Source organism: Alligator sinensis, unplaced genomic scaffold (assembly GCF_000455745.1).
Source record: "Alligator sinensis unplaced genomic scaffold, ASM45574v1 scaffold29_1, whole genome shotgun sequence".
In the NCBI taxonomy this organism is placed as follows: domain Eukaryota; kingdom Metazoa; phylum Chordata; order Crocodylia; family Alligatoridae; genus Alligator; species Alligator sinensis.
The window spans coordinates 2,940,280-2,966,246 of NW_005841933.1; the positions used below are offsets into that span (position 1 = coordinate 2,940,280).

General features: G+C 43.0%; 1 protein-coding gene across 1 annotated transcript in view; it reads left to right on the plus strand.

Moving 5' to 3' along the window:
• Positions 1-25,967, plus strand: part of SCRN1 (secernin 1) — a 69,728-nt gene that overhangs the window by 31,222 nt on the left and 12,539 nt on the right. Inside the window, exons 3-5 of the mRNA XM_006019589.1 lie at positions 8,553-8,734; positions 15,481-15,683; positions 21,781-21,975. Coding sequence (XP_006019651.1) covers positions 8,553-8,734; positions 15,481-15,683; positions 21,781-21,975 — 580 coding nt within the window. The remainder of the gene's footprint in view (positions 1-8,552; positions 8,735-15,480; positions 15,684-21,780; positions 21,976-25,967) is intronic.

Genomic DNA, 25,967 nt, shown 5'->3' on the forward strand with positions numbered 1-25,967 from the left:
TCTGGTCTGGCAGGCTCTGTCCCTGCTGTAGTCCCTGGGCAAAGAATATGTTTTTGCTCTGGCATCAGCCCAGTCTCATAGCAGCAACATTGGCAGCTTGGGGCAGGCTGTTCTGAATACAGTAGCCGTTTTGAAATGGTTCTTGTCAATTGATTTAAGCAACTTAGGCTAGGGACAGACATTAAAAAAGCTGTAGCCTGAATTGATTCAATCTTTGCAGGTTAGTCTAACCTGGCTAGGCTAAACTGGTTTGTAACCACCCAGACATCCCCTCTGGACTGAAGTATTGTGGCACATGCCTGCAGTGACTCAGGCTAGAGGCTGGAGGGCACTAAAGCAGCCCTCCCCTCTTTTCCACAGTACTGAGCTGAGGGGGAGAGTGGCCAAGTTCAGGCAAGGTGCTCTAATTAGGGAGGGGCTCCTCCCCCTGCCCCCACCAGCCCAGAAGGGAGTTAATAACATAGTGTTTATCACTGCTAACTCAAAGTTTATGAGCCCATTAAGAAAACAACAGCTTCTCTCCATTAGTTCAAGCTTTTCTTAAACAGGTGTTCCAAAGAAGGAACAGAGGGACCTTACCAGCTAACTGTTGATTAACTCCAAAAAACCCTAAGCTGGCACTGTGCTGTCTGCCTTTTGTCCCGTCTTCCACAGCATGGACCGTAGCCAGCATGTGGTATGCTAGCTAATGCTGAGAGGTGTCTGTGTAAGGCAGAGGGGAGGAAGGAGTCCCTGCTTGAGTAGCAAGTGGCGGGGGGGCAGGAAGAAGCCAGGCAGACACTGTTGTGTCTGCAGTCTCTGCTGAAGCTGCAGCCAGGGAGCAGAGCCCCGCCCAGGAAAGCACCTGGGATTCTGAGGGACTCTGATGTAACTTAAACCAGGAAGGGGTCTGGGACAGACACTGCACAAACCAGTTTGACCCAAATCAGTTAAACCTGTTTCAATGTAGTATCAGACTTATTTCAAACCAGTTTCAGACATTTTCAAACTGGTTTATGTGCAGTGAACATCTGTTCGGTTACAGGTTTAAACCAGTTTCTGATCATTTAAACCAGTTTGTGTGTAAGGTCTATCCCTAGCCTTAAGGTTCTCAGATCTGAGACTTCAAATTTTAATTTTGGTGAAGGGGTGTGTGCTAAGTGGGTAAATAGTATTTCATGGGGCAAAAAAAATAATATTCATTCTAAGGGATGGTTCAAGGTTAGTTTTCAAAAAAGCAGAATTTAGTCCTTAGAATATCTGTAATAATGTAGAGAATTTTAATTTCTATGAAACATTCACTTCTGCAGCAGTCGTGTTTTCCCCCCCCCCCCCCTTTGCTCCCAATGAAATAAGGGCTTGTGATCCCTATATGGAAGAAATTTCTGCCTTTTTATTCTTCTGTGGCATCTTGGATCCGGTGAAGCTATTTTAATACAAGATAAGAGTTCCTTTCATGAAGAATTATGCCAGTCCCAAAAGGGGTTTTTGCATAATTTATGCCTAGTTATATCAGATAAAAACAGTAATTGTGGTTGCACGTTTCTAGCGATGGTATGAAATCTGTACCACCTACTGCTCAGAAGTCCATAGAGGTAAGTTTGGCTCCATTGTGCCTGCATTTAGCAGTGAAAGTGAAAAGAGGCCAGTTGACCTTCTACAAACATGAAGGAAACTGGATGTCTGTCTTGAAAACAGTTCAGCTAGTTTAGAGACCCGTGGGCTTCAACGTCTGTAAAATCAGAAATCCCAGTAATGTTGCTGTTTGGGTCTGCTAGCACATTTCAGTTGGCTTTTATGCCAGCAATTAGAGTTAACCAGATTATATCTGCAAGTGAGGTTTTCCCAGTTGAAATGTGTAAAAGCCATACATTTACATGGAGCAGTGGTAAGAACATGGCAATCCAATTTAGAAGTCCCCATAGAGACTTCTGAGTGGTCAGATACAAATCAGTTTAAGATGTTCCGGAACACAGGTTATATTCTTTAGTGCTTTCATTGTACAGGGCTTCTTTGCGGGGGGATCATTTCTCATGCATTTCAGTTAACTTCATGTGCTATTCATCTTTAGTGTTAAAAGTTTTACCACTTGATGCTCATGAGACTGACTGATTGATAATTCATGTAAGCAAAAGACATTTTTGATTGCTTAATCAGCTTTCTCGTATAGAATCTCTAGACAACCCTTTCTGGATGCAGTCTCTCAGTACACTTAAGTGTTTTGTTTGAAAATTGTTTTACTAAGTGTAGTCTATTTTATTTCCATAACTGCCCCATATGCATTAAACTCCCTACTGGTTAGGGGTTTTGGAAATAAAAGCAAATGTGTGTTTCTTTTTATGAACTGTATGCATGTATTTCAATTGTCTCTCATTTTCTTCTTTTGGAATAAACTCCAGCCCTATCATTTTTTGGTCTTCTGAAGTGTAAGAGCTATAAACACTACAGCTGGAAATAAGATGAGTGGTATTACTAATGATTTTAAAAATATTGTAGCTTTCTGAATGCTAGGAGCAAGAATGTAGTGAAGCAGCAGTGCTGTTTCAGTACTTTTTCATAAAGTGTACTTGATTTAAGTGCAAGGTTTTCAGCTTAAAAAGGCTCTGTGCTTACCTAAATTTTAAGGTAAGTAACACTCCTTAAGTATACAGAACTGTAGGATTAGCAGGCCTGATTCTGATGATTGAAAGTCTTGAAACGGAAGGGAGCCAGTGAGCTTCAAGGCTGTTAATACCACAGGGCTGACTCTGTACTTACAAGTCTTGTTTGCAGTGCTTTATTTATTTATTTTAATGCTATATCAACAGCCTCAAACTCGCTGTTAGAAGCCTTGAATTTGATTAGAACTAGTCTTAGTTTCAGGGCTGTTTGTGAAAGCAACACTGCTTACGTACCGAAATGTGGTATTAGTGGTCATGGAAATGACTGACTGACTTCTGTCACTCTTCAGAGCATCAAATAACAGCTCAGTCACCTGCTCCCTTTTAATTTTTTGATTCAGTTAAAGCAGCTGCAGGTGGTTACAGAGTTGATGGTTAAACCAAAGAATTTATCTCAATTTAAGGAATTTATGCACTTATCCAATATGTAAGTAAGGGAGTTTGTTACAATGTAAGCAATAGGCAACAAACTGGGACTGGCATTCTGTTACACACTTATGAAAATCATAGGCTGATGTATGCCCAGAAGTGGAGGGCACAATAAAAGTATATTGGGTCTTTCACAGTAAACAAACAAGATTTTTAACCTAAAAAAGTTATGAACTTGTTTTGCGTCACTATTCTGCATTTGCATGGTGGGGTGCTGGGGCATGTTAATGGTTGTGTCATGACTCTGAATGCAGCAAAAGTAACTATCTTGATACCAGTAGCACTGCACAGCCATGAAGCTATGCAGGTTTGTCAGCCAACCATTTACCCTGATTCTGAGGTGGGTGTTACAGCCTGTGCTGAGCTCCATGGTTGCACTTCCATTGGTAGGTGAGCTAACTGCTTTTAACCTAGCTTGGGCATGCATGCAGTACTCTGCAGTGTAGATGTGCCCTTAGTCCATTCTATCCTAGGCACAGCAGTAATACAAATAGTTGTGCTACCTGCCTTCACAGTGGGGAAGAGCTAAGCAAAGACCATTGGTCACTGCAGCTGAAATGCAAAACTAGTCAAAACTGACACTAAACACCTGTTGATGGGACATTCCTGCCTCTAGGCTTTCTTCAAAGCGTGTCTCTTTCTAAAATGGCAACCCTTGCCACTGCCTTTGAAGGCCGAGGCCAATCAGACTTGGCTGCTGTTTCCCAATCTGGCTGGCAGTGCAAGGAATCAGACTCCTGCCATCTGAGTACAGCAGAAGCAACACAATAGTTGCCTTTCATTAATAAAAGAAAAAATCTCTTGTGCTTATGCCTTTATTCCCTGTTTGTTGGAATTCATCCAGCAAGTCTGTGTGCCTGAGCTTGGTTGGAAGCAATGTTTCAGCTTTGTTCTATATTTAGATCCGTCTTTATCAGATTCTTTTTTTGATACTGTAAGTGAAATAGAAGAAATGCTGTTAATTCCCAGGCTTTATGCGTGCTTTTACTTTTGCACCTAATTTCATTTTTACATTAGTCTTGAAATAAGCTGGCATCATCAGTGCTGGTGCTTCCAGCACTGACAAATCACTGGAATCAAACAGCACAAGTGCTAGATGAATATGCCATCAGAGCTAACAGTATTACATTTTTAAATCTTGCAGAATGATGATACTGCTTTTGAAGTTAGTGCTGGGAGGACCTGGCACTTGGGACTGTGGGAATAATTGAGGTAGATAGAGCAAGAGTGGCAACAAGCAAACTCCTGGTAGGGCAGTATATCTGTCTGTGTGAGTTTCTTCTCATCCTTGATGGAAAGCATGTGGTTAGTCTCTCCTCTTCTCTTCCCCCTTTTTTTTTTTTCTAAAATGGAAACAACCAATTCAGTGACTTTCAGAAATACCTTTTTCTCTTGCTCTTTTTTTCTTTTTTTTAATCCATTTGAGCAGTTATTCATCTGTAGGGTGGACAGCAGCAAATTTCAGCAGTGGGAATGTTGGGACGTCCTCCAGTACCAGTCTGCCTCTAGCGCTGTTGTACTTCAGTTCGAGTAAATTGGACAGAGTTCTGCCTCCCCTCATTTCCCCTGCTTCTCGCATCTATATTTTGTTCTTGACATAACAGCGGAATTAAAAATTGGGCCTACAAGATAATTTTATTTATATAGAACCAATGTCATATTTTTTCTCCCCCAAGACAAGTGTTTATTTTACATATTGACATTTTTCATGAGCATAACATGGTGCAAGCCTTCAGGCAGCCTGGTAAGACATGAACCAGTCCTCAATTCTGTCAGCTTGCAAATTTCTTCCCTTACCTCCCTAATTCCCTCAATTTTATGGGAAAGTGAAATGTCAAAATGTCATTAGTTTCTTATTTGGGTAATGGGGAAAAATAATCATGGCAAAGAGTAGGTGAGCAGTGTGACAGCATGGGATGTTCCTGTCACTTCGAAGAGGGGCACCCTGCAAAGCAGCTGGCAGGTGAAGGGAGCTAATGAGGGCATCACTTGATGAGGCAAGGGCCGGGATATAAGCCCTTGGCTTGGTCAAGCAGGCCAAGCCCAGGAGCTACAAGCAGTGAAGCTCCTGACTCTAGGCTTGAAGCAGGGCTCCTGCCAGTGGGAGGGAGAAACCTGGGGAAGGGCTGAGGGTGATCATGTAAATAACAAGCATGTTAGCCCTTAAGGCCAGAACCACAGGCACCTGGTGGCATTTGGAGAGAACAGCTTGGGAAGCAGTCTCCCTCATGTTTGGCAACTGTTGATTCTTCCAGATCATGGTGTATGTATGAGAGGTCACCCAGACCTTCAATACATATGCCTAAGCAGGAGTTTTTGTAGAAGTGGAGGCTTCCCAGACCTTCCACCCCCCCGCTTTTACGCCACTGAGACAGAATCCAAGGGCCAGACTGAATCCAGGCATTTGATGCCTTCTTGGCTGTATATAAGCATCCAGGAATTGAACCCAAATCTCCTGTGTGGCAGATAGGGATTTTGCCACTGAACCACAGGAGACTCCAGTCTCCCTCATATATAAAACATAACATCAAGGTGTGGCAGAAAAGACTGAAGGGGTGATTGCCCAAAGAGAGTGAGGACTGAAGAGACTTCAATGGCTTCACGGCCACCCCTGGAGAGGGTACTCTCTTACAGGAGATAGCAAGTTTACAGCAATTTTGCAAGGCTAATGTACTCTGTTGTCAACTTCCTTGGCTATTTAGCTCTGCATATTCACATAATGTTCCACAAGTCAGTTTATATACGAGTAAATCACCTAAAACCAGAAATTATTTTAACATGGATTAAAATACAGAAGCTGAAGTTGCACAACTACTGCATAAAAATACAGCATGTTTTCAAGGCATGTTGACAGTTCAGGAAACATGAAAAAATCAGTACAGAAAGAAACAACAGTATCTTTATTGGTTTTCCCTTTAGCTAGCTCCATGCTATGTTCAAACAATTCTCATTATAGAATGAGGCCTTGTCAGAAATGAGATAAATGGAGGATTCTTCAGATGTTTTCAGAGCTTAATTTCTACAAGAAATGTACTGCATCCTTTCAATGAGGAAGAGTGTATATATATATTTTTTTTTCTTTTTTTCAACTGCTGCTATTCTGCAAATGTAGATATATTCACTACAGAGTTTAAACCTTTTTGCTTCTATTTTTGGGTTCTCCGTACACCTACAGTATTCAGAGAGAGACTCCAAATAATATTAAATACACTATACGGGAATATTTAAAATACATGAACAGTACACAATGGTCTTGTGAAGAAAGAAAAACGTTTAATATTCTTGAGACCTGAGCATCTCCAGCTCCTTTTTCTCAAGCAGGATAAGTGAGTGTTTCAGAAAAATTAATCCCAGTCAGTTAAATGGGATGAATGCCTGAATAGAAGTTATGGTCCTCAGTCAGAGGACAGTAAATAGTCAGGGTCACATGGGTGACCAGTCAGTCTCTGAATACTTGAGAGTGAAAGTTAAATACTTTCAGCGAATAGCAAGCTTTCTGTAGCCTGAAATATTTGCACAAAAAATTAAGTAAACATTTGTGGAAATTCTGATCTATTTTCAGGCAACTCCACATGGAAAAGGGAGAGTTTAAACAGTTTAACTTGCTATAGATAGGTGGCCTAGCTACAGTTTGGTCCTGATGATCATAAGTCCCTTTTACACTGACTGAGGGAAGTAGTGTACTTAAAAATAGAAATGTCCTTGTAGCATAAAACTTGGTACCCTGGTAGTATCTGAAAAAGATGTTGTACTTAGCCAACGGGAATATTTTTTTTTATCCCTTTTTATCTTCTTTAATGAAGATGAAATTAGGAATGCAGATATCTAACTTCTTGTTTTCCCTTACTCTTTTTCAAGATGCAGAATATTTCCCTTAGTAAACAGAGAAAATATTTCATATGTTTAAGTCTCTGCATCTATTTATTAAAGACCAAAAATCAGAAGTTTTAAGTATGGCAATTACCCCACTCATTCTTCCTTTTCCATAAACTTAAGGGATCTGAGCTAGTGAGGAGTTACCACAGCCTCTCTTGGAATACAGTATGCCCTAGCCCTTGTGATGCCCTAGCACCAAAGGATTTCTGTCGCCTTGAAACTACAGATTGTTTCTGCTACACATTCCTGTTTTTTCCCACTTTGTTAGTTCTGAAACAGCCTGTTACTGAACCTGTATACTCAACCTTGCATACCTTAACCTGAATTTCCAGACTAATTTTCCTAAAAGTAGACTTTCCTTTTCATAACCTCCAGTTATTTCTTATGCTATACTCATGTTCAATAGGATAAATGACCTATATGGCCTCATCAGCCACCAAATACAAGCAGAGAGCAGGATCAGAAATGCAGTGCCTTACATTTCTGTCCATTCACACTGGTAATATTCATGAAAGCACCAGGGAAAATCAAAGACAATGTGTATGACTGACCCTGGTTTTCTTGGGCAGTGGGATAATACCTGTGATCTTGCTAACAGTCAGTGCTTTTAATGAGAGAAATGTATCAGCTGTGCTGAATCACATAGATAAACCAAGACTAATGAAATCATAGTTTCCAGTCACCAGCCATGAACTATCACCCCATGTCCAAGTTCATACTTTCTAAGCAAGGTAACTGAGAAGCTAGAACCCCCCTCTCTAACCCCCCCACCTTTCTTTGATATCAATCTTGGCTCCTATAACTAGGATCTTCTTTTTTCAAAGTTTCAGGGCATGGTAGAGAGAGCACTTTCCTCTCTCCACCCCTCACCAGCATAACATCTATACTACCTGCAAGCTCCCGCTAAGTCATATTTTGACACAGTTGAGAACAAAATACTTTTTCTTCTGCCTCTGAGAGAGACCACCTCTTGCATCAGAGGTGTTTACAGAGCCGTGTTGACCAGTGAGGATGGAATTGTGGAAGAGAGGACTAGCTGGATTGTGGAAGTTAGTCCTGTAAGCAATAAGAATGACTTCAGAACTAAAATGTAAATCTCCTTTGCTCCAGTTTAGTTCTTCCCCCAGTTTAGTTCTTATGCATATGTGTAACCAACCCAGCAGTCTAGGAATGATGTATTTTCAAAGATCTGAGTGAGGGAGATGACATGTCAAGGTAAACAAATGACTCTTTCTTCTTTCCTTGGTTTTGCCTCCTTCCCCACACAAAGATTATGTACTTTGTACTCTACTTCTGCCTGTTGTCCTTGTGCAATGAGAGGTGTATGGATATATTTAGAAAACTTTTATTTGGCCCACTATAAGAACTCCAAGATAATGTGGGTTATTTCTTAAAATGGAATATCCTTCCCTCAGCTGTTCCCTCCATCTGCCTGTTTTTGGCAAAGCTGAGACATACTAGGTGTTTCAAAATTATATTGTTTTCATTTTACAAAAACATTTGTCCTATTTATAGTGTAACTAGACTTCAGTATGTAATACTGTACTCTAAGAGAACAAAATAAATGGCTTATATTTTCATTTCTACTCCTCCGGTTCCTTCATGCAGTGCACATATGTAGAGATCGATCAGGTGCCGAAGACTCATGCTATTGTATTAAGCAGACCTGCATGGCTTTGGGGAGCAGAAATGGGAGCGAATGAACATGGAGTCTGCATTGCCAATGAAGCCATCATAACCAAAGAGCCAGCTTCTGAAATTGAAGCCCTGCTGGGAATGGATCTTGTCAGGTGAGTGGTTAAAGGCTGGACAATGAATCAACCTATTTAAGCCTGGAAGAGGACTTATATTACCAATAATGATAGAAAATATCAATGAATAAGACAATGCTGAATATAAAAACTATAGGTGCTGTGTGTACAGGGCCTAAAATACTATCAGTTCAATGTATTGCAACTGCTAGTTTGAAACATTGCAAGTATTTGATTCTCTGAGCCAGCTTGTGGTCACTGAATCTGATAGGGACTACCTACTATAGAAACCAGCAGTACTATATTGGCAGTGTAAAGAAAGCTATAATACAGTCCACCAAGTGTAAGGAAGAAGTGATTAACTTGCAGTTATATATTGCCTATATTCTTTTATTTCTTTAAAGTATTCCACTGTGATCTAGAAAGCTTATTTCTGCATTTGCGTAAAAGCCCTGAAATACATAAGTTACTGCAGCCCGTTCATTCCAGTGTAAGCCATTTGTCCTTCTTCTGAATGCTGGCAAACAGACCCCTGAAAGTTCATTCACTCCAGGCTGGCTTCCTGAAAGGCTTGCTTTGCAGCGTAAATCTAAAGCTGCACATTGAACTTGCAGTGAAGAGAATCTTAATACCAGAAAGTTGGAGGCTATGAGAAAGTCATGAATGAGTCTATAGAAATGTTCCCAGTTGAAGAAGCAATCTCCTACAGAGATGATGGTAATGGTAAAAACCACTGTTACTGAGCAAAGTGTTGGGTTTTTTTTCTAATGAAAAAATGTTGGGTTCCCTGGTGGCAGTAGTCAACAGGATTTTTGATAAGTATAGATTTAAAAAAAATATCAATTTAGAAAGGTGAAGCTGTAAAAGGAGGTACAGCTAGGAAAGGAAAGGATGTAAGGCAACAAGAGCATTTGTAAATGCATTGAAAGAGGAAGGGTATAGGCCGAACAAAATACAGGTTAAGGGGATGGGGCTTTACTATGCATCAGCTCTGCCACAGCAACTATCTTTGTCTTCTCTTACTGCTGGTAATGAAAATTTAACCCTGTTTTACAGAGGGATAAGCTATACTGGTTTAGCTCTCTTATTGCATGGAGAGAGTGGGCATATGAACATCTGTCTGTGCATCAGCTATCCTATATCAAATCTCTGATCCTTTTATCTTGTGATTTGTTTGATTGCTGTTACCTCAAGAAATAGGAAAGCACAGATTTGTTAATTAAATAGGGGAAGAGAGCAAATAAGACGCTGAAGCAGAGAAGGTTGAAGTATTGGTGCTGCCTTTAATTTAGGTTGCAAAAAGAAAAAAAAAAAGATGCTAGTGAGCAAGTAATGCAGTTAACTTCAACAAGTAAATGGAAATATAGGCCAGGATGGGCAAAAACAAGTTAAAGAATAATTAGATGTTTCTGAGTTGTCAGTTCTTGACTTCAGAGGGCTACAGAGATTACGTTGGCTAATTTCCTAAGCATTCGCAGTTTATTTCTGTGAACTCATGGAGGGTAGATGAGGTCTGGAAGGACTGAAGAAGGCCAGACATAAATCCTCCAGTTCTCTAAAAGACCTTTATCACCCAGATGGCCAAACTTACAAATGTGGAAAGATGCAAAAACAAACTATTAAGTATTTGATTTGAGTATCTGTTGGAAAAGGTGATAAGTAGACAATATGTACCTGTCAAGAAAAACCCTTGTCATATCAATGAAATTTACTACCTTAACAAGATAATTGCCCCAGCAGAAAAAAGGGAGATGGCAGATGTCTTGCTTAAAGTTTTTGATGCTATTGCATATGACCACCTTGGAAGCAAAATAAGGAAATGTGTAGAGGAAGTCACAATAGGGTTTCAACTGCTGGCTGAAGAAATGGGACTATGAATAGTTTACACTAGGTTTCTCTCAAAGTGGGGAGTACATTTTCAGCTGGTTTCTGACAAGGGACTTCTGGGTTCAGCTCTATTCAGTATTTTTTTCTAGGAATAAAGAATATACATGCAAAATCTGCAGATGGTGGCAAGCTGAGACAAATTGCATGCGCTTTGGAAGACAAGATGAGAAATCAAGATTTCAGTAGAGAAATAGTCCAAACTCAACAATGTGAAACTCAGTAAAGACTGAAGGGAGAAATCAATCCCCAAATACAAATGGAAGGTGTGGAGGACTGGCTGGGCAACAGTATCATACTAAAGGATTTGGGAGGTTATGGTGTATTAAACTAGTTCAGTGATGCAATTCAGTTGTGAAAAGGAAAATTTCCTTTCTGGGATGCATTAACAAGAACTTACCATGTAAAATAAAGTTACTTTTTCCCCATTGTTTTCAACACCAGTGAGGTCTGTCTGGTGTTTGTGCTGTCCCAAACTGGAAATAATTAAGGAAAGATGTATTTTATTTGATGTATGTGCCATCATCTCCACAAATGCCTCAGGGAGGCTTAAAATAAATACAAGATAAGCTATAAAAGCTGATAAAATATTAGAATAAAATACTAAAGCTCCCTAAACAATGTCCCAAACAGTTCTCCAGAACTAAATCCCCTGTACTAAATGCATGCCCAAATGGAAAGGTCTTACATCACTTCTGGAAGATGCCCAGATTTAGGTTCTAGGGTTCCTCAAGGGAGACTTTTCAGAGCTGAGGAGCAACTACTACCTATTGTCACAACCCAAAGTTGTGATTTTTGTTTTTGTGTGTGCTTTGGCACCACTGAATTATTTTCCCGCCAATTCGTAGCTTTCTTTGCAGTGTGCATTTCTTCTTTGCAGCACAGAGATGCACGGTGCAGAGTTCCCTCCATTTGTATGATCATTCGAGCCCCATTATTGGCTTGCGTTAAATTATTCACACGTGGTGGCTAGTGATTGGCTTGCTAGCCGTATAAAAGGCTTGGGTGGTTTCCGCCCAAGTTGGAGAACTCCGAGGAGAACCCCCACAAGGGAGGACTCCACGAACACCAGGAGGAGGAGACTTCACACTGTGTGAAGATCTCTAAGCGCTGCGGAGCCTATTGGACCCAGCGTATTTCAAGCAGGCAATAGAGGTCTGATCAGCCTCTAGCCTCTCCCCATCACAGAGCGCAATCCTCGACGTATCCCTCTTCCCTGTGCACAAAAAGATCCACGGAGCCTAGCAAACTTCGTGTGAGTCTATTCAGAGCTCTTCACTTCGAACGGACCCATGGAGCCTCAACAACTCCGTGGGAGAGAGCGAGCTTGTCGTAGTCCTCAAACGAGGATTTAATCGGAGCTGTGCCTGAAAAACTGTCCAGCCTACACCGCGACCATCTTCGGTGTAAGTAAATAATCTTTAAATCAACCATTACGCGTCCGTGCCTAATTCTAGCATGCCGCCCATTCTCTCCGACCCCGCGTGCCTGGGCTGCTGGCCACAGCCCACGTGCGCAAAAGGGCCACGGATCGCTCCCGGCCCGCACACCTATCTTAGGGGTAGGCAACATTTTTTTGGTCGGAGTGCCAAAACCCCCCACAATGCCTACCTTGGAAGGTGCCAGAGTGCCAGCATGCCAGAAAAACAAAATGAGGGCAGGGGGTACATGATGGGATGCCCTGCTTCTGCCGCTTGCCCCTGCCCTGCTGCCCCCCAGCCCAGGCTCTGTGGCTGTCACCAGCTGCCCAGAACCTGGGCCAGCTGCAAACATCTGCTACCTCTCCGCCCCAGACCCGGCCCTGGGCTCTGGGGAGGCAGCACATACTGGCAATGCTCCCTGCTGTGCTGCCCTCACTACTTCTGCAGAGCAGCTTTGGAATTCAGCATGGCAGGACACAGCAGGAGACACAGTGGGCTCCAGAGCCCAGGCATCAGCTCTGTACCAGTGCTGCGCTGCCCTGTTGTCTGCCCTAAGGTGTGCACGCAGTTGCCACCAGCATGGAGCTGATGCCAGAGCTGTTTGCAGCCTGCCCGCTACTTGCTGCAGCTGCTCAGAGCCCAGGCTGGCTACAAGCAGCTGTGCCAGGCTCCAGAGCCCAGTCACCAGCTCTGTGCCAGGAGCAGAGAAGAGACTGGGGTTGTGCTGCCTCAGGCCCCCTCCCCCACTACCGGCTCTGAGGCACGCATACATGCACCGGTACAGAGCTGATGCCGGGGCTCTGGAGCCTGGCACAGCTGTTTGCAGCCTCCCAGCTGTAGCCAGCCTCAGCTCTGGGTAGCTGCTGTCAATCATGGAGCCTGAGCTGCTTGCAACAGGGCTTGCAGCCTCCCAGCTGCCTGTTGGGAGCAGCTCAGGCTCTGTTGCTGGCAGCAGCTACCTAGAGCTGGGGCTGGTGGGGGGATGCAGACCCTGAACCTATCTCCATCGGAGGGTGGGCCACTCAAGGTTTTTTCAGACTGACTTCAGTTGGAGATATAGGTAGTTGGCAGCTCTGAAATTCAAGCCCCTTTTGTTAAATTATGTACCCAACCTAGGAAGAATTTCCAGAAATGTGGATCTCAACCTCTGCTTCAATTTCTGCACCTAAAGGAATGTGTAAAGTTAGAAGGTAGCAGGGTTGTATGGTTTATTTGATTTGCTTTTTGTAATGCATTGTGATACTCTAGAAGATTGATCAACCTTTTGGCCTGACAGGCCAAATGTGTGGCACAGGGCTGGACTGCAGGTTGGATCAGACCCCAAATGCTAGGCTCAGGCCCACACACCTGGATCAGGCCTCATGCTGCCCTCCGTATCTGATGTTAGTGCACAGGACCATGGCCTGCAGTGGCTCCCTAGTGGAGCAGTCCTGTGTGCTGGATAACATGGCACCAGGGGCTGGATCTAGCCCACAGGCTGGGGGCTGAGCATCCCTGCTCTTGAACAGTAGTACTCAACCTTTTAGAGCAGGGGTAGGCAAAATGGTGAATCCGGCCAGAAACCAGACTACATTTCTCAGCAACCCCTGCCTGTGCTGCTGCAGCCAATTTCCATGGAGGCCCCAGTATTGGTAGTGCCATGACAGCATGGGGCCATAATTTCTATGGAGACCAACCCCGGCAGTGCTAGCAGGGCACACAGCCGGGCAAGAAGCTGTTCTGGGGTTGGGACTGGGATCTTGCAGTGATGACCGCATGGTCTGTGGCAGAGCCATGACTTACTATCTGAATGCCCCCACTCAAGGTGTGTGGGTACTGGGCAGCAGATTGCAGCTCTGCCCCAGCTTTGGACCACACTGTTACTGCCACAAGATCCCAGCCCTGGAGTAGCTCCCTACCATGTTGCGTGCTTTGCCAGTGCTGCTGGGGCCAGTTTCCATGGAAACCCCGGCCCCATGCTTTCATGGTGCTGCTGCTATTGGGGTCTCCATGGAAGCTGGCCACAGTGATACGGGCAGGGGCGGCTGGGAAATGGAGTTCACTGTGGGCCCGATCCAGCCTTCAGGCTGGACTTTGCTGACCCCTGTTTTAGACTGTGGAGCTGGGTGCTTGTGACCCAGTTGCACTGAGGGCCACCATTCCCCTCTAGTAGGAGGGGAGAGGATGGGGAGGGAAAGGAGGAGGGCTTACTTCATCCCTAAAGCAGGGGCTGTTTACCAGGGGGAAAGTAACTGGTGCCTGCTGGGGTTGTGGGGGGGAGGGAGGGAGTAAGCAGCACCAGCTGTAGATGGGGAGAGCTGGGAGGGCTGCAAAAGGGAAAGGGTAATCCCCCTTACCACAGACCAGATCCAGCCACTGCTGCTTCAGAAAGTGAGGCTCTATTTTTCACTAACAGTGAGGGTTTTATAGCCTGGCAGATGAATATTACTTAAGGGAATGTATGGTTGAAGTCCAAAATAATCCATGTTTATGTATAATTTTTTTCTAAATAGTATGCCTTCGCTAATCGCAGAGATCAATTGAAAGATTAAATAGAAACCTCTTGTGATGTTTAGGTAGCAATTGGATGAATGAGTAACTGTTAAGAAAAACTAATTAGGATATTAATTTTGAATACAGTTCTTGATGCATCAGATCAATACGCTAACTAACGTACATTTTACTATTTTTAATTTTATTTTGAAAGTGAATATTTTAATCATTTACTTATGATGCAAGCTTGCAAATCTTAAACCTACTTTTAAGGTAGTCAAATTCAACTTCAGCAAGTTCCTTGCTTACTGTTTCCAGAAAAACTTTTTAGGAGTTTAACATAGTTTAGGAGTTTAGTAAAGTAAGAATGGGCACACTCTTCAACAAATGCATCTGCCTACAGAACAGAATACTTAATGAATAGTGATGTGAAAGGAAAGTGTGGTGGACAATAAGTATTGTAGTGTGGCAAGAGAAGGGCTATGAAATAAAAGTAATTTTGCTTTCTTATCCTGTCTCTGTCATAGCCATGCCTGATTGTGCATTAGTTTGTACACAACAGTGGCAGTATATACACTGAAAACCTAAGAACAACCTTGACAAGAAAAGACAGTTTTTCACATTTACTTTGCCAGAGGAGGATTAATAGAACTCTGCAGGTTTGGTGTGTGTTAGGGGTGTTTTTGATGGGGGGTTTTTTTTAAGTGTAGTTTCTGCTAAGCTCTGAACTAGTAAAACTAACCCAGTAGTTTAGAAATCAGCTGAGACCAGCATGAAAACTTGACAGAAGTCGAACAACATTAGAAGCAGTGGCTCAGATATTAAGGTTAATAAACCCATAAAGGAAATATTTCTGTGGCCTGGTTTGACACTTCCAATGGTCCTGTGGGAGCATTTTCTAGCTTTAGTTAATAAATAAATAAATACAAATCTCTGCTAATTGAATCAGTACACATGAGCCTTTTATTGTTTCTGTAATTCTAGTAGATCTTTTTTTCTTTGTTTTAGGCTTGGTCTAGAAAGAGGAGCAACAGCTAAAGAAGCTTTAGATGTAATAGTTTCATTGCTGAGAGAGTATGGACAAGGTGGAAATTACTATGAAGATGGGAGCTTATGCCATGCTTTCCAGAGTGCATTTCTGATTGTGGACAGAAAAGAAGCCTGGATACTAGAGACTGTTGGAAAATATTGGGCAGCAGAAAAGATCACAGGTTAGTTTTAACTGGCAGCAAACCTGCTTTGCAACAAAGAATTTGCCAGGGTGGATTTTCTCTCCCTCTCTCTCTCTTTCATATGATTTAAATGGCTTATTTTAATTAAAAAAACCTTGAATGAAATAATTGGTTTTAATCTTGTTTTTCCCTTTTGTACTATTTGGTTAGTTCCTAAAGAGAGGTAGATTCTTATTAGTTAGTACAAGCTGGTACTTTTGCTAACAGTAAGCAATTATACAGCTAAACATTCAGCACTTCCTAAAACAACAATCTGAATGAAACTTCTTTTTAGATTTAAATGTTTTACTTGTGAATTGATTTGAGCTTCACGTGATATGTGCATTTGAATTCATATTCACAGGCAGCTCTAAAGTGATTTCAGTTTTACATTAATTTTAAGAGTATTAGATAAGCAAATGATCAAAAATATTATACTTCGAACTGTTTTAAGTGAGTTTTTTATCTGCAGTTATTTAAACTGATTTATTTCTTGTCACTGACATTTGCATGTCACTTGATCCTCTCTCCATCTAGAAATAACTAGCTTTCCTGCTTTTACAGAACCCAGACAGGTTGTCAACTTTGAACTAGCCATATAAATGGAAGGCGAGAATTCTCTCTGCATTTGTAGGAAGGACTACCACTGTTGAAAGCTGGGTTAGCACCGGGTTAGCCAGTAGCTTCCACCTGTGCAGTGGCTTCTTTCTTTAGAACTTCACTAGCAGACATGCACTGCTTAAATATTTGTATTATTCAAATAATTTATCAAATTAAATTTAGGCCTTAACGTCTTACATTTTGAATAGGTTTAAAGTGCTGACAAGTGGATTTAACTAGGACTTTTTGGAGTGGGGGGGACTTAATGGGGTTTTTTTTCTTTTATTTCCCTCACCCCTGCCGGATGTTGTGTAACACCATGTTCAGTTTTCTTCCCTCCTGTCTCCTTTCATTTTATCTAAAATTAAGAGGGAATCATAAAAGGGTCTGACTTGCTCAAATCAGTCAAACAATGAAACTCTGTATGATGTTTGTAACAGCATCATTATTCCAGTCCATTAAATATTTTTATGCAGACCAGGATTGCTTTTTTCCCCCTTCGCAGTTATACTCTTTCTCTCTGCAAAGCTTGAAAGCTTCCTAACTGCTGATAAGGTGAAATGTAAGTTTTTCTAGTTGCAACTAAATGTTAACAGTGTGAAAGGGAGACTGTTGGGTAGTAGTGCCCTGATGAGAAGCCCTACTATTAGGAAGTGATTGGCTGCAGAGACTTGAGTGCCACTTCTGGATCCACATATTGACCAATGTTTCTTTTATTTGAACTTCCTGGTTGCAGATTGTCTCATCTTTTCTTCCTCCACCTTTTTGAGTTGTCCCAGTAGTCTGTTGCCTAGATCTGCTGCTGCTTGCATCTGTTTTGTTTTAAATAGTAGCTTAAAATTTGTATTCTTGTCGGAGTTGTCAGTGTCTCTTCTTATGGCCCTGTGAGTAGCAATAAAACTGACTAGTGTCTATATACCCATTGCTTGCAAAAGCTACTGGCAATAGGAGAAATGGACTGCAGACTGCAGAATACTGCACTGCATCACTTGACATTGCCCCATGCTTCAGAAGGCTTTTTTATTTTTCTTATATATTTTCAAATGAAATGTCATGCTACAGATCTTGTGGGACACTGGTATCATCTAAACACCTGGTATGCTGTTCACCAGTATGGTGACTCAAGATCCGGATCATTGGGTTTTCTGTGGAAGACTAGTGTAATTGAACAGAACTTGTCCTTTAAGAGTTTCTAATCACCATTCTAATCAAGAAAACAGGACTGGAAGTGACCTCAGGCTGTTATCTAATCCAACTTCCATCTCAAAGTAGGATCATACCTGTCTAAACAATTCCAGACACATTTATTAGGGCTGTGTGAAATTTCGCTGGCAACTTCGTTCCAACACTGTTTCGACCAATTTCAACGTCGAAACAGGAAAATCGGAATGAAATAAAGGCCGTCAAAATAGCCTCAAAACAAAACGAGGTTGGTTGAAACATTTCGAAAGTTGAAACGTTTTGACCATAGGCTGGGGGTGGGAAGTCAGTCCAGCTGGGCTGACTTCCCATCCCCAGCGCAAGATCCGGCAGGGGGTAGGAGGCAGCCCAGCTGGACTGCTTCCTGGTCCCCTGCGCAGGCAGGAGGACCAGGCGCAATGCAGCGTTGGGGATGGAAAGTCAGCCAAACTCGAAACAGCGTCAAAACAGCCTTTCTGTTTCGATGGAATGGAACAGAACAGCTGTTTGAACTCAAAATGAGATTCGATGTGAAACACTGTTCCGTTGAAACTGAAGGCAAAATGGAATGGTGCCAGTTTGCACAGTGCTAACATTTATCTATTCTGCTCTTAAATTGTAAGGATGACTATTCTGTGATCTCTCAAGAGTAGTTAGACACAGGAATAGATTATTTAAAGTTCTGCCTGATAGCCAACCTAAATTTCCTTTGTTGGAATTTTGAGCCAGTTTCTTTCCCAGCCACCTGTGACTACAGAATAGTCTTATCACCATCCTCTGTAACCAGCCTTCATGTGGAAGACTTATTAAATCCTCCTTGATATTCTGTTGAGATTTAATCTTCTAAATTTTTGTTACCTTCTGCTGAATACTTTTTAATTTGCCCGCTACCTTTTTTTTTGTTTGTTTTTGAAGTGCAGAACCCAAAACAAACAAACGAATGTCAGGTTTCACCTGATGAATAGAATGGAAGAGTCACTTCCTTTGATTTGCAAGTGACCATCTTGGTAATTCAGCCCAATATGGTATTGATCTTTTTGCAACAAGAACATTCTATAACCACCAGGTCATTTTATGAAGTACTGCAGCCTAGCTAGCCATTCTCTAATCTATACTTATGCATGTGATTTATTCCATCCTAAAATCAAGACTTTTTTAACTTGTCCTCTTTTGAATTTAACTCAACTTTGGATCACTCTTTTCAGTTTCCCAAAGTAATATCTGAATCTTAATCCTGTCATCCAGAGTGTCTGCAACTCTACTGAGCTTCATGTCATCTATGGATTTGCTAACTAAATGCTTAGTCCCATCCTCCAACCCGTAACAGATCCCTGGAGAATCCTATTTGATACCTCCTCCCATTTAGAAATTAGGCTGTTGATGATTACTCTTGAGCACTATATCTAACCAAGTGTGTATTTACCTTGAAGTACTTCTGTCTACACTGTATTTCCTTAGCTTCATAATGGTAATTATGTTGATATCCTTAAGATGAGGATATTGCATCTACTGCTATCTTACTATTCATGAAGCCTTGCGCCACGTTATAGGAGGAAATCAGCTTAATCAAATAAGACTTGCTTTTGGCAAATCCATGTTGACCATTTCTAATGACCAGGTTCTACTCCGGTGCTTAGAAACATTACTTGATGACCTACTCCATAATCTTTCTGAGCACTGAAGTGAGACTGACCAATCTGTAATTCCCTAGATCCTCCTTCTTCCTTTCTTAAAGGTGGGCATGCTTTTTATCCTCTTCCAGTTGTCTGAGATCTTGCCAACCTCAATGAGTTCTCAGAGAAATAGCCCATGGCTTTGCAATTATGTCACCTAATTCTTTACTTATTGAGGATGCATTTCATCTAGCCTTGTTGACTTAACATCCAGCTTCTCTAGTGAATGTTTTGATTATAAAGATAGGAAATAGCATTCTGTTACTGTTCCTCCTCTGACATGAAAAAAAAAATCAGCACTGACTAGTAATTCTGCCAGTTTGACTCAGAGAGGAGCAGGAAGAGAGAAGAAAACAAATTAAATGAATTCCTGATGTAATATTTAGAGGGCTGTTACTAAGCATTTCACTTAATTTGATATTAACACTAATATGTACCAGTTGGTCAGATAAAGAAAATTGTTTGGCTCTTTTATTAAGAAAGAAAGACAGAAAGACCAAAATACCCCAAACCCCTAAAAGTGATAAGCTAAGCGATGATGAATGCCCTTCAGTGGTACAAGTATGGAAGTGTGAACCAGTGAAGCAGAAAAAAGTATTTCAGCCTGCAACTGACCCTTTGTTTCAGCAATGGGTTTGCAGGCAGTAATTGACTTATAGAATTTTTTTTTAATGCAGGTCTTTAATTTTTAAATTCATGGCCCATTAGAAAAGCAAATCTGTTTTTATAAAAATGTATGGAAGACAATATATTAAAATATTTAATAGTATTTATTAAATACCATTTACTCTGCCTTAAAAAATAGTCTGCGCCATGTTTCAAATGTACTTTAAGAGCTTATAACCATATTCCTAACTCTTCTTTCATTGCAGCTGCAATGCATTTACTGTTTGCAGCAGCAATTGTCAATGATGCTATCTGAGGTCAGAATATGGATATAAATATTTCAGTTGGATTTAAAAAAAACAAGCCTTACAAAATATCCTTATTTATGGTTTTTAGTTGGGCTTTGGTCCACACTGTTTTCTTAATGTTTATTGAATCTTGTATAAAAAATCTTGTTGAAGCATAAGCTTTCATGTTAAATGATTTTTAATTTTTCTGTAAGGGAAAGCGTATAATTGGATAGTTATACTATGTTTCTAAATACTAAAACAGTTTAAACCTTTTTTTTTTTGTAGGGGAGGGTTTATTTTTGGCTTTTAATTTAACTGGAAAATGGGCCTTATTGAACAGGTTGGAAAAATGGGCAGAATGAAATAGGATGCAGTTCAACAGAGACAAATGCAAAGTGCTGCACCTGGGCAAAACAAACCACCAACACACTTACAGGCTGGGGGATGACCTTCTCAGCAGCACAGCAGCAGAAACGGATTTTGGAGTCATAGTTGATGCCAAGATGAACATGAGTCGTCAATGTGATGAAGTGATCAACAAGGCTAACCGCACTTTATTGTGCATTAGCAGATGCATGACGAACATGTTCAGGGAGGTGATCCTCCCCCTCTATGCAGCACTGGTCAGGCCGCAGCTGGAGTACTGCGTCCAGTTTTGGGCACCGCACTTCAAGAGGGATGTGGAGAATCTTGAGAGGGTTTGGAGGAGGGGCACTCATATGGTCAGAGGCCTGCAGGCAAGGCCCTACGAGGAGGGACTGAGGGACCTAGATCTCTTAAGCCTTCGCAAGAGTAGGAGTAGGAGATGCTCTATTTCCAAGGCACCTCCTGGAGTAACTAGGAACAATGGCCACAAGTTGACGAAGAGCAGGTTTAGGTTGGACATTAGAAAGAACTTCTTCACAGTAAGTGTTGCCAGAATCTGGAATGGGCTTCCAAGGGAGGTGGTGCTCTTCCTACCTTGGGGGTCTTCAAGAGGAAACTGGGCAAACACCTAGTGCTCTTTCCTGCCCAGGGCAGGGGGTTGGACTTGATGACCTACTGAGGTCCCTTCTGACCCTAACATCTATGAACTCAAGCCTTTGTTTTTACTTGTCTTTCAAATGTATACCCCTCCCCTCCCTTTCCAATTAGCAAAATCAAAATTGCCTTTTATAACTGATTTAATTTCAAATCAGCAAATGTGTGTAATGCTGTGGTTGAATTTGTATTAGAAGTTTCTCTTCTGGTAAAAAAAAAAAAAAAACTCTGGGAAAATTCTGGGCTGAAGCAATACTGTGTTACGTATTTTGGGAAATTAGTCACGTTTTGAGCTTGTTAATAAAGTCTGGAAAAAACAGCAAGATGGTCTCTTCTGGGAGCCTTTGAAAATGAAATGTTTGTAATGTACTTTCTGGCAATATGTGGGCCTGATTTTCTCCTGCTTTGGCTCTCAAGTTGTCTTTCCCAGAATGCAAAGATGGTATCAAATGCTAGCATTCAGATTTCTGCTCACAAAGTGGTGGGGGGGTTTTTTTTTTTGTTTCCTTTTCCTTTTTCCCTAAAGCTAGTAAATGCATTACAAAGCACACTGAAGAGTCAGGTTCTGCAATTGCCTGCCATCAGTTAAGCCCTTTGCTGTGTAACATGGCACCTTTCCAGAAAAATGAGTGGTTTCATTTGTTTCCTAAATGCAAGTAATTTGCCCCTGCAAATCCTTTCCAGCTACAGTGTATTAAAGCTGTATTGTTGTGTTCCTCTTTTCCATAGAGGGAGTGAAGTGTATTTGTAATCAACTTTCATTAACCACAAGGATTGATGCTGAGCATCCTGAACTTAGGAGTTACGCAGAGAGTCGAGGATGGTGGAATGGAGATGCAGAATTCAATTTTGCCAAAGTGTTTTCTCTGGCAGAGGACCACGTAAAATGCTGCGCAGGCAAGGAGAGCCTAGATAACCAAGATGGTAAGTGTCAATGATCCCTTTCTTTGCATGTGGTCCTTGCTGTTTGATTTCTGCTTTTCTCAACCAGACCTTTTGTAGTTGCGTACATGTAGGGGAATGCCTTTGCTCTATTCTATAAACCATGTAAACATAATCCATAGCTGATTGGTAATCAAGAGATAATTGCACCTAGTTTCATTACAGATATGTTAACAAAATCCACAAAGGCCTTAGCCTTCACCCCTACTTCGCTTAAATTTTAGAATCACAAACTTCTGTTTAATTGCTTTATGCTGCTCTATCCTGGTGCGTACACCCTTTGCATGTTTTATAAATGGCTGCTGTTTGCAACCCAGCCCCTGCCAGAGGCTGCACCTCCCAGTGATCAGCAGATATTGTGAAGGGAATGTACAGGCAAAAGCAGGAGCTAAGACCCTAGGGGTGCTGCCTTTGCTACAGCACATAGAATAAACTAAATGTGGCAGGCAGCAGGATCCTGGGGATGCCCCTTTTGCTGCCATGGCTGGAGTGTACTGCCAGCTTCCAGAGCCACCATGGGCCACATCCATGGGCCAAATCCAACCTGTGGAAAAAAAACAAACCAACTGGGCTATAAATTGCACAGAGGTCAACTGGGTTGACCTCTGTTTTAATGTATAGAAAAAAGTAAAAGCAAGATCATGCCAGTTATCTCCTACCTCAAAAAGCTAATTTACCTTAAAATGTGTCAGGTCTTGTCTTGTCTATGAGGATATTAACATCCCAGTAAGGCATTTGAGAGCGGGGAGAGAAACACTTGCTTGTTGTTTGTGGAACCAGCCTGCAGCTGAAAATTGTTGAAATAAGTGTATCTTCAGGTACAACTGAAGAATGATTACACGCAGAGTAGAGCTTTGATAGCATTTCAGCTGGCATAAAGGGGTTTGCAGTTCAGTCCAGAGCTTGCTAATCAAGATAGCTAGATCTGGCCCAAACTTTGGCTATAGACAGATATTAAAAAAGACAGAGCCTGAATTGATTCAATCTTTGCAGGTTAGTCTAACCTGCCTAGATTGAACCAGTTTGCAAGCAACAGACATTCCCTCTGGACTGAGGAATGCCTTCAGTGGCTCAGGCCAGGAACTGGGGAGGCGCTAGAGCAGCCTTTGGCTGCAGGAAAGCTGTGCTAGGGGGTCATGGCCAGCCACAGCAGTAGCCTGGAGTGAACTGGCCAGAGAGAGGGTTTAATTCCCTTTCCCTGTTCCACAGACCCGAGCCAGGGTCTGCCTGGCACTCCCTCCTCACTGTCATAGTGGTGGGGGCATGGCCAGACACTGGTCAGCATGGGCCCCTGAGGCAGAGGGGGCACAGAGGGGGTTTATTCCCCCTCCAGCCCCTCGGGGACTGCAGCCAGGTTCTGCCAGTCTCAACTGCCACCACCACTGATCACTCCCTGCATGGGGCGAGCGGTGGAATAAGGCCCGTCCCTGCCCCTCTGCCAAATGCCAGAGGGAGGGGAAATAACCCCCCTCACTGCCCCCTCACCTAAGGAGCACTGCTGGCCAGCCTCTGGCCACACCCCCACCCCTGGCACTGGAGTGGCGAGGGGGGAGCACCCATAACGGGAGCAACATCCCCTCTCATGGCTTCTTGGAGTGCATGCCTCTTCCTGGTTGGGGGGTTGCACTGCAGGCAGAGGTGGGGTGGAGTGGGGCAGGCAGATCTGCCACAGACTGTACGGGGCGAGCAGTGGCACCAGGGCTCAGAGGGGTGGCCATAGCCCCCCAAGTCCCCTCCTAGTGCCGCTCATCCCATGCAGTCTGTGACTGCTCTGCCTACCTGGCTCCCATTCCTGTCTGCAGTGCTGCCCCCCTGCTGGGAAGAGGCTTGCACTCCCCGGACACTATGACAGGCTGCTGCCCCCATCAGGGTTGCTCCTCCCTCCCTGCTCCAGCAGCTGGAGCAGGGGTGTGGTTAGAGGGCAGCCAGCAGAAACGCTTCGGCAAGGGGGCAGGGAGGGGCGTTATTTCCCCCTCCCTCTGGTGTCTGACAGGGGGCTTATCCCTCTACTTACCCCACGCAGTGAGTGATGGGCGGTGGTGGTCAGGTCAGGCAGACCCTGGCTGTGGTTCCCCAAGGGCAGAGTGGGGAATAAACCCCATCCTTGCCGCCTCTGCCTCAGGCGGCCATTCTGGCCGTCTGGTTGTTCCCCTGGCCCTGCTGCTGCAGCAGCCAGGAGGGAGTGCCAGGCAGACCCTGGCCAGTTCACTCCAGACTACTGCTGATACTGGCCATGCCCCCTGCTGCTGAAGCAGCTAGAGGAGAAATATCTGGAGGGTCTGTGCTGGAAATGGAAATTAGAGAATTCTTTTAACTGCACCAAAATGCTAGGAAAAAAGTTGTGGTGCTCTGTAACAGCATCACATTTCTCTACAGTCTTACAACTGTAGATATTTCCATGTAATAACATGCAGGTTAAGTTGGATATGACTTTTTTTTTCTCCTTCTTAAATTACAAGGCGGGGGGATGAGCCTTAGCTTGGTTTAAGACTGCTTGCACTTTGCAGGGCATTCACTTTCATGCTCTTTTTGTAACTACTGTTTCATTGAGTTCACTTGTCTAGGATAGTTAAAGTAAGGAAATCCCTGCCTCGAGCAGGGGGTTGAACTAGATGACCTCCTGAAGGTCCTTTCCAACCTACTTTTTTTTCCCCCCCTCCCCACTCCTGTGATTCAAATTCCCCATATGGGTGAGAAGCCTAGATAGTGGGTGTCTGGTTCCCCAGATCTGGTTCCCCCTAGCCACTCAGTTGTCGGGAACAAAAATTGTGGCAGGTGGCCTTCCCAACCACCATTTTGTTGTCAGTGCATGTCCTAGGTATGTGTATAGTTGTCTACATATGCATGGCTATGTACCCAGAAATAAAATTCCTACTTGCCTGTAAGTGCCAAAAATGCAGTGTAGATGACCAGATGCTTAAATACCAAAACTGGACTAGAATATCACCACAGGCCATTTGAAAACAAATGGAACACCAGTCACTATTATTCCCACTCTGTCCTTTGTAAGCTGGATGCATGTTGGGGGGTAGTGGACAGTGGAGAAAGTCAATTGTATCATGAATAGAGGTGCACTGATACATTGGTTCATATCGTATTGGCACCCATAAAAAGCAAAATTGACATTATCGGCTTTCGGCTTTTTTTGGCTGATGTGGCCGATAATGTCGCCAATTAAATGTCACATGCATGTGCACAGCTCAGCAGCTTGGAGAGCAGCATCTGGCTGGTAAATCTGTGGAGGGAAAAGGGGCAGGGGGAGGGAAGGGGTGTGTGTGGGGGTGGGGAGTTGATTGAGGCCCCTGCAGTGAGGGAGGGAGTAGGGCTTGGGGTTGGGGCAGAGGGACAGTTGCAGGGGGGGGGCAGCTATGGCAAATTCTGGGGTGGCCACAGCCCACCCTATAGCCCCCCTCCCAGTGCCACCACTGCCTACCTTGCGTGCAGCCCCAGCCCATATTGGCAATCGGATCAGTATTGGTCGATATGGCTTGTTAATATTCGGCCAAAAAAATCTTTATTGGTGCACACCTAATCCTGAAAGGTGAGGCAGGCTGAGTAACACAAGGCTGTAGAATGCCAAGTATTATATGTGTGTAGTATTTCCTCTGAAAGGGAAGTCTCAGACCTTGAAGTTTGTGCTAACAGTTCTCCAGGGTTTCTTTTAGTCTTTCCAAATCCAGATATGTCCTCCTTCGTATTAGGGATTCTGGTCATGTTTTCCAAAAGGCATCTGCTACATGAGGTACATGGATTGCCACTCTAAGGCTGGGCACCTGTTCCAGCCCTACTGGGGGAGGGTATTTTGACATGTGGAGCACCATGTGAAGAAGGCTGCTCTTTTCTCCATGCAGTTTTGCTAGTGACTGATGGAAAATGTTTACAAATGGAAGCCAGGAATCCCTTCCACTATTAGGGCAGCATCCCTCTTCCTGAACCTTAGCATTGGGCTCTCTCCTATTTCTTCTCCTTCTGTC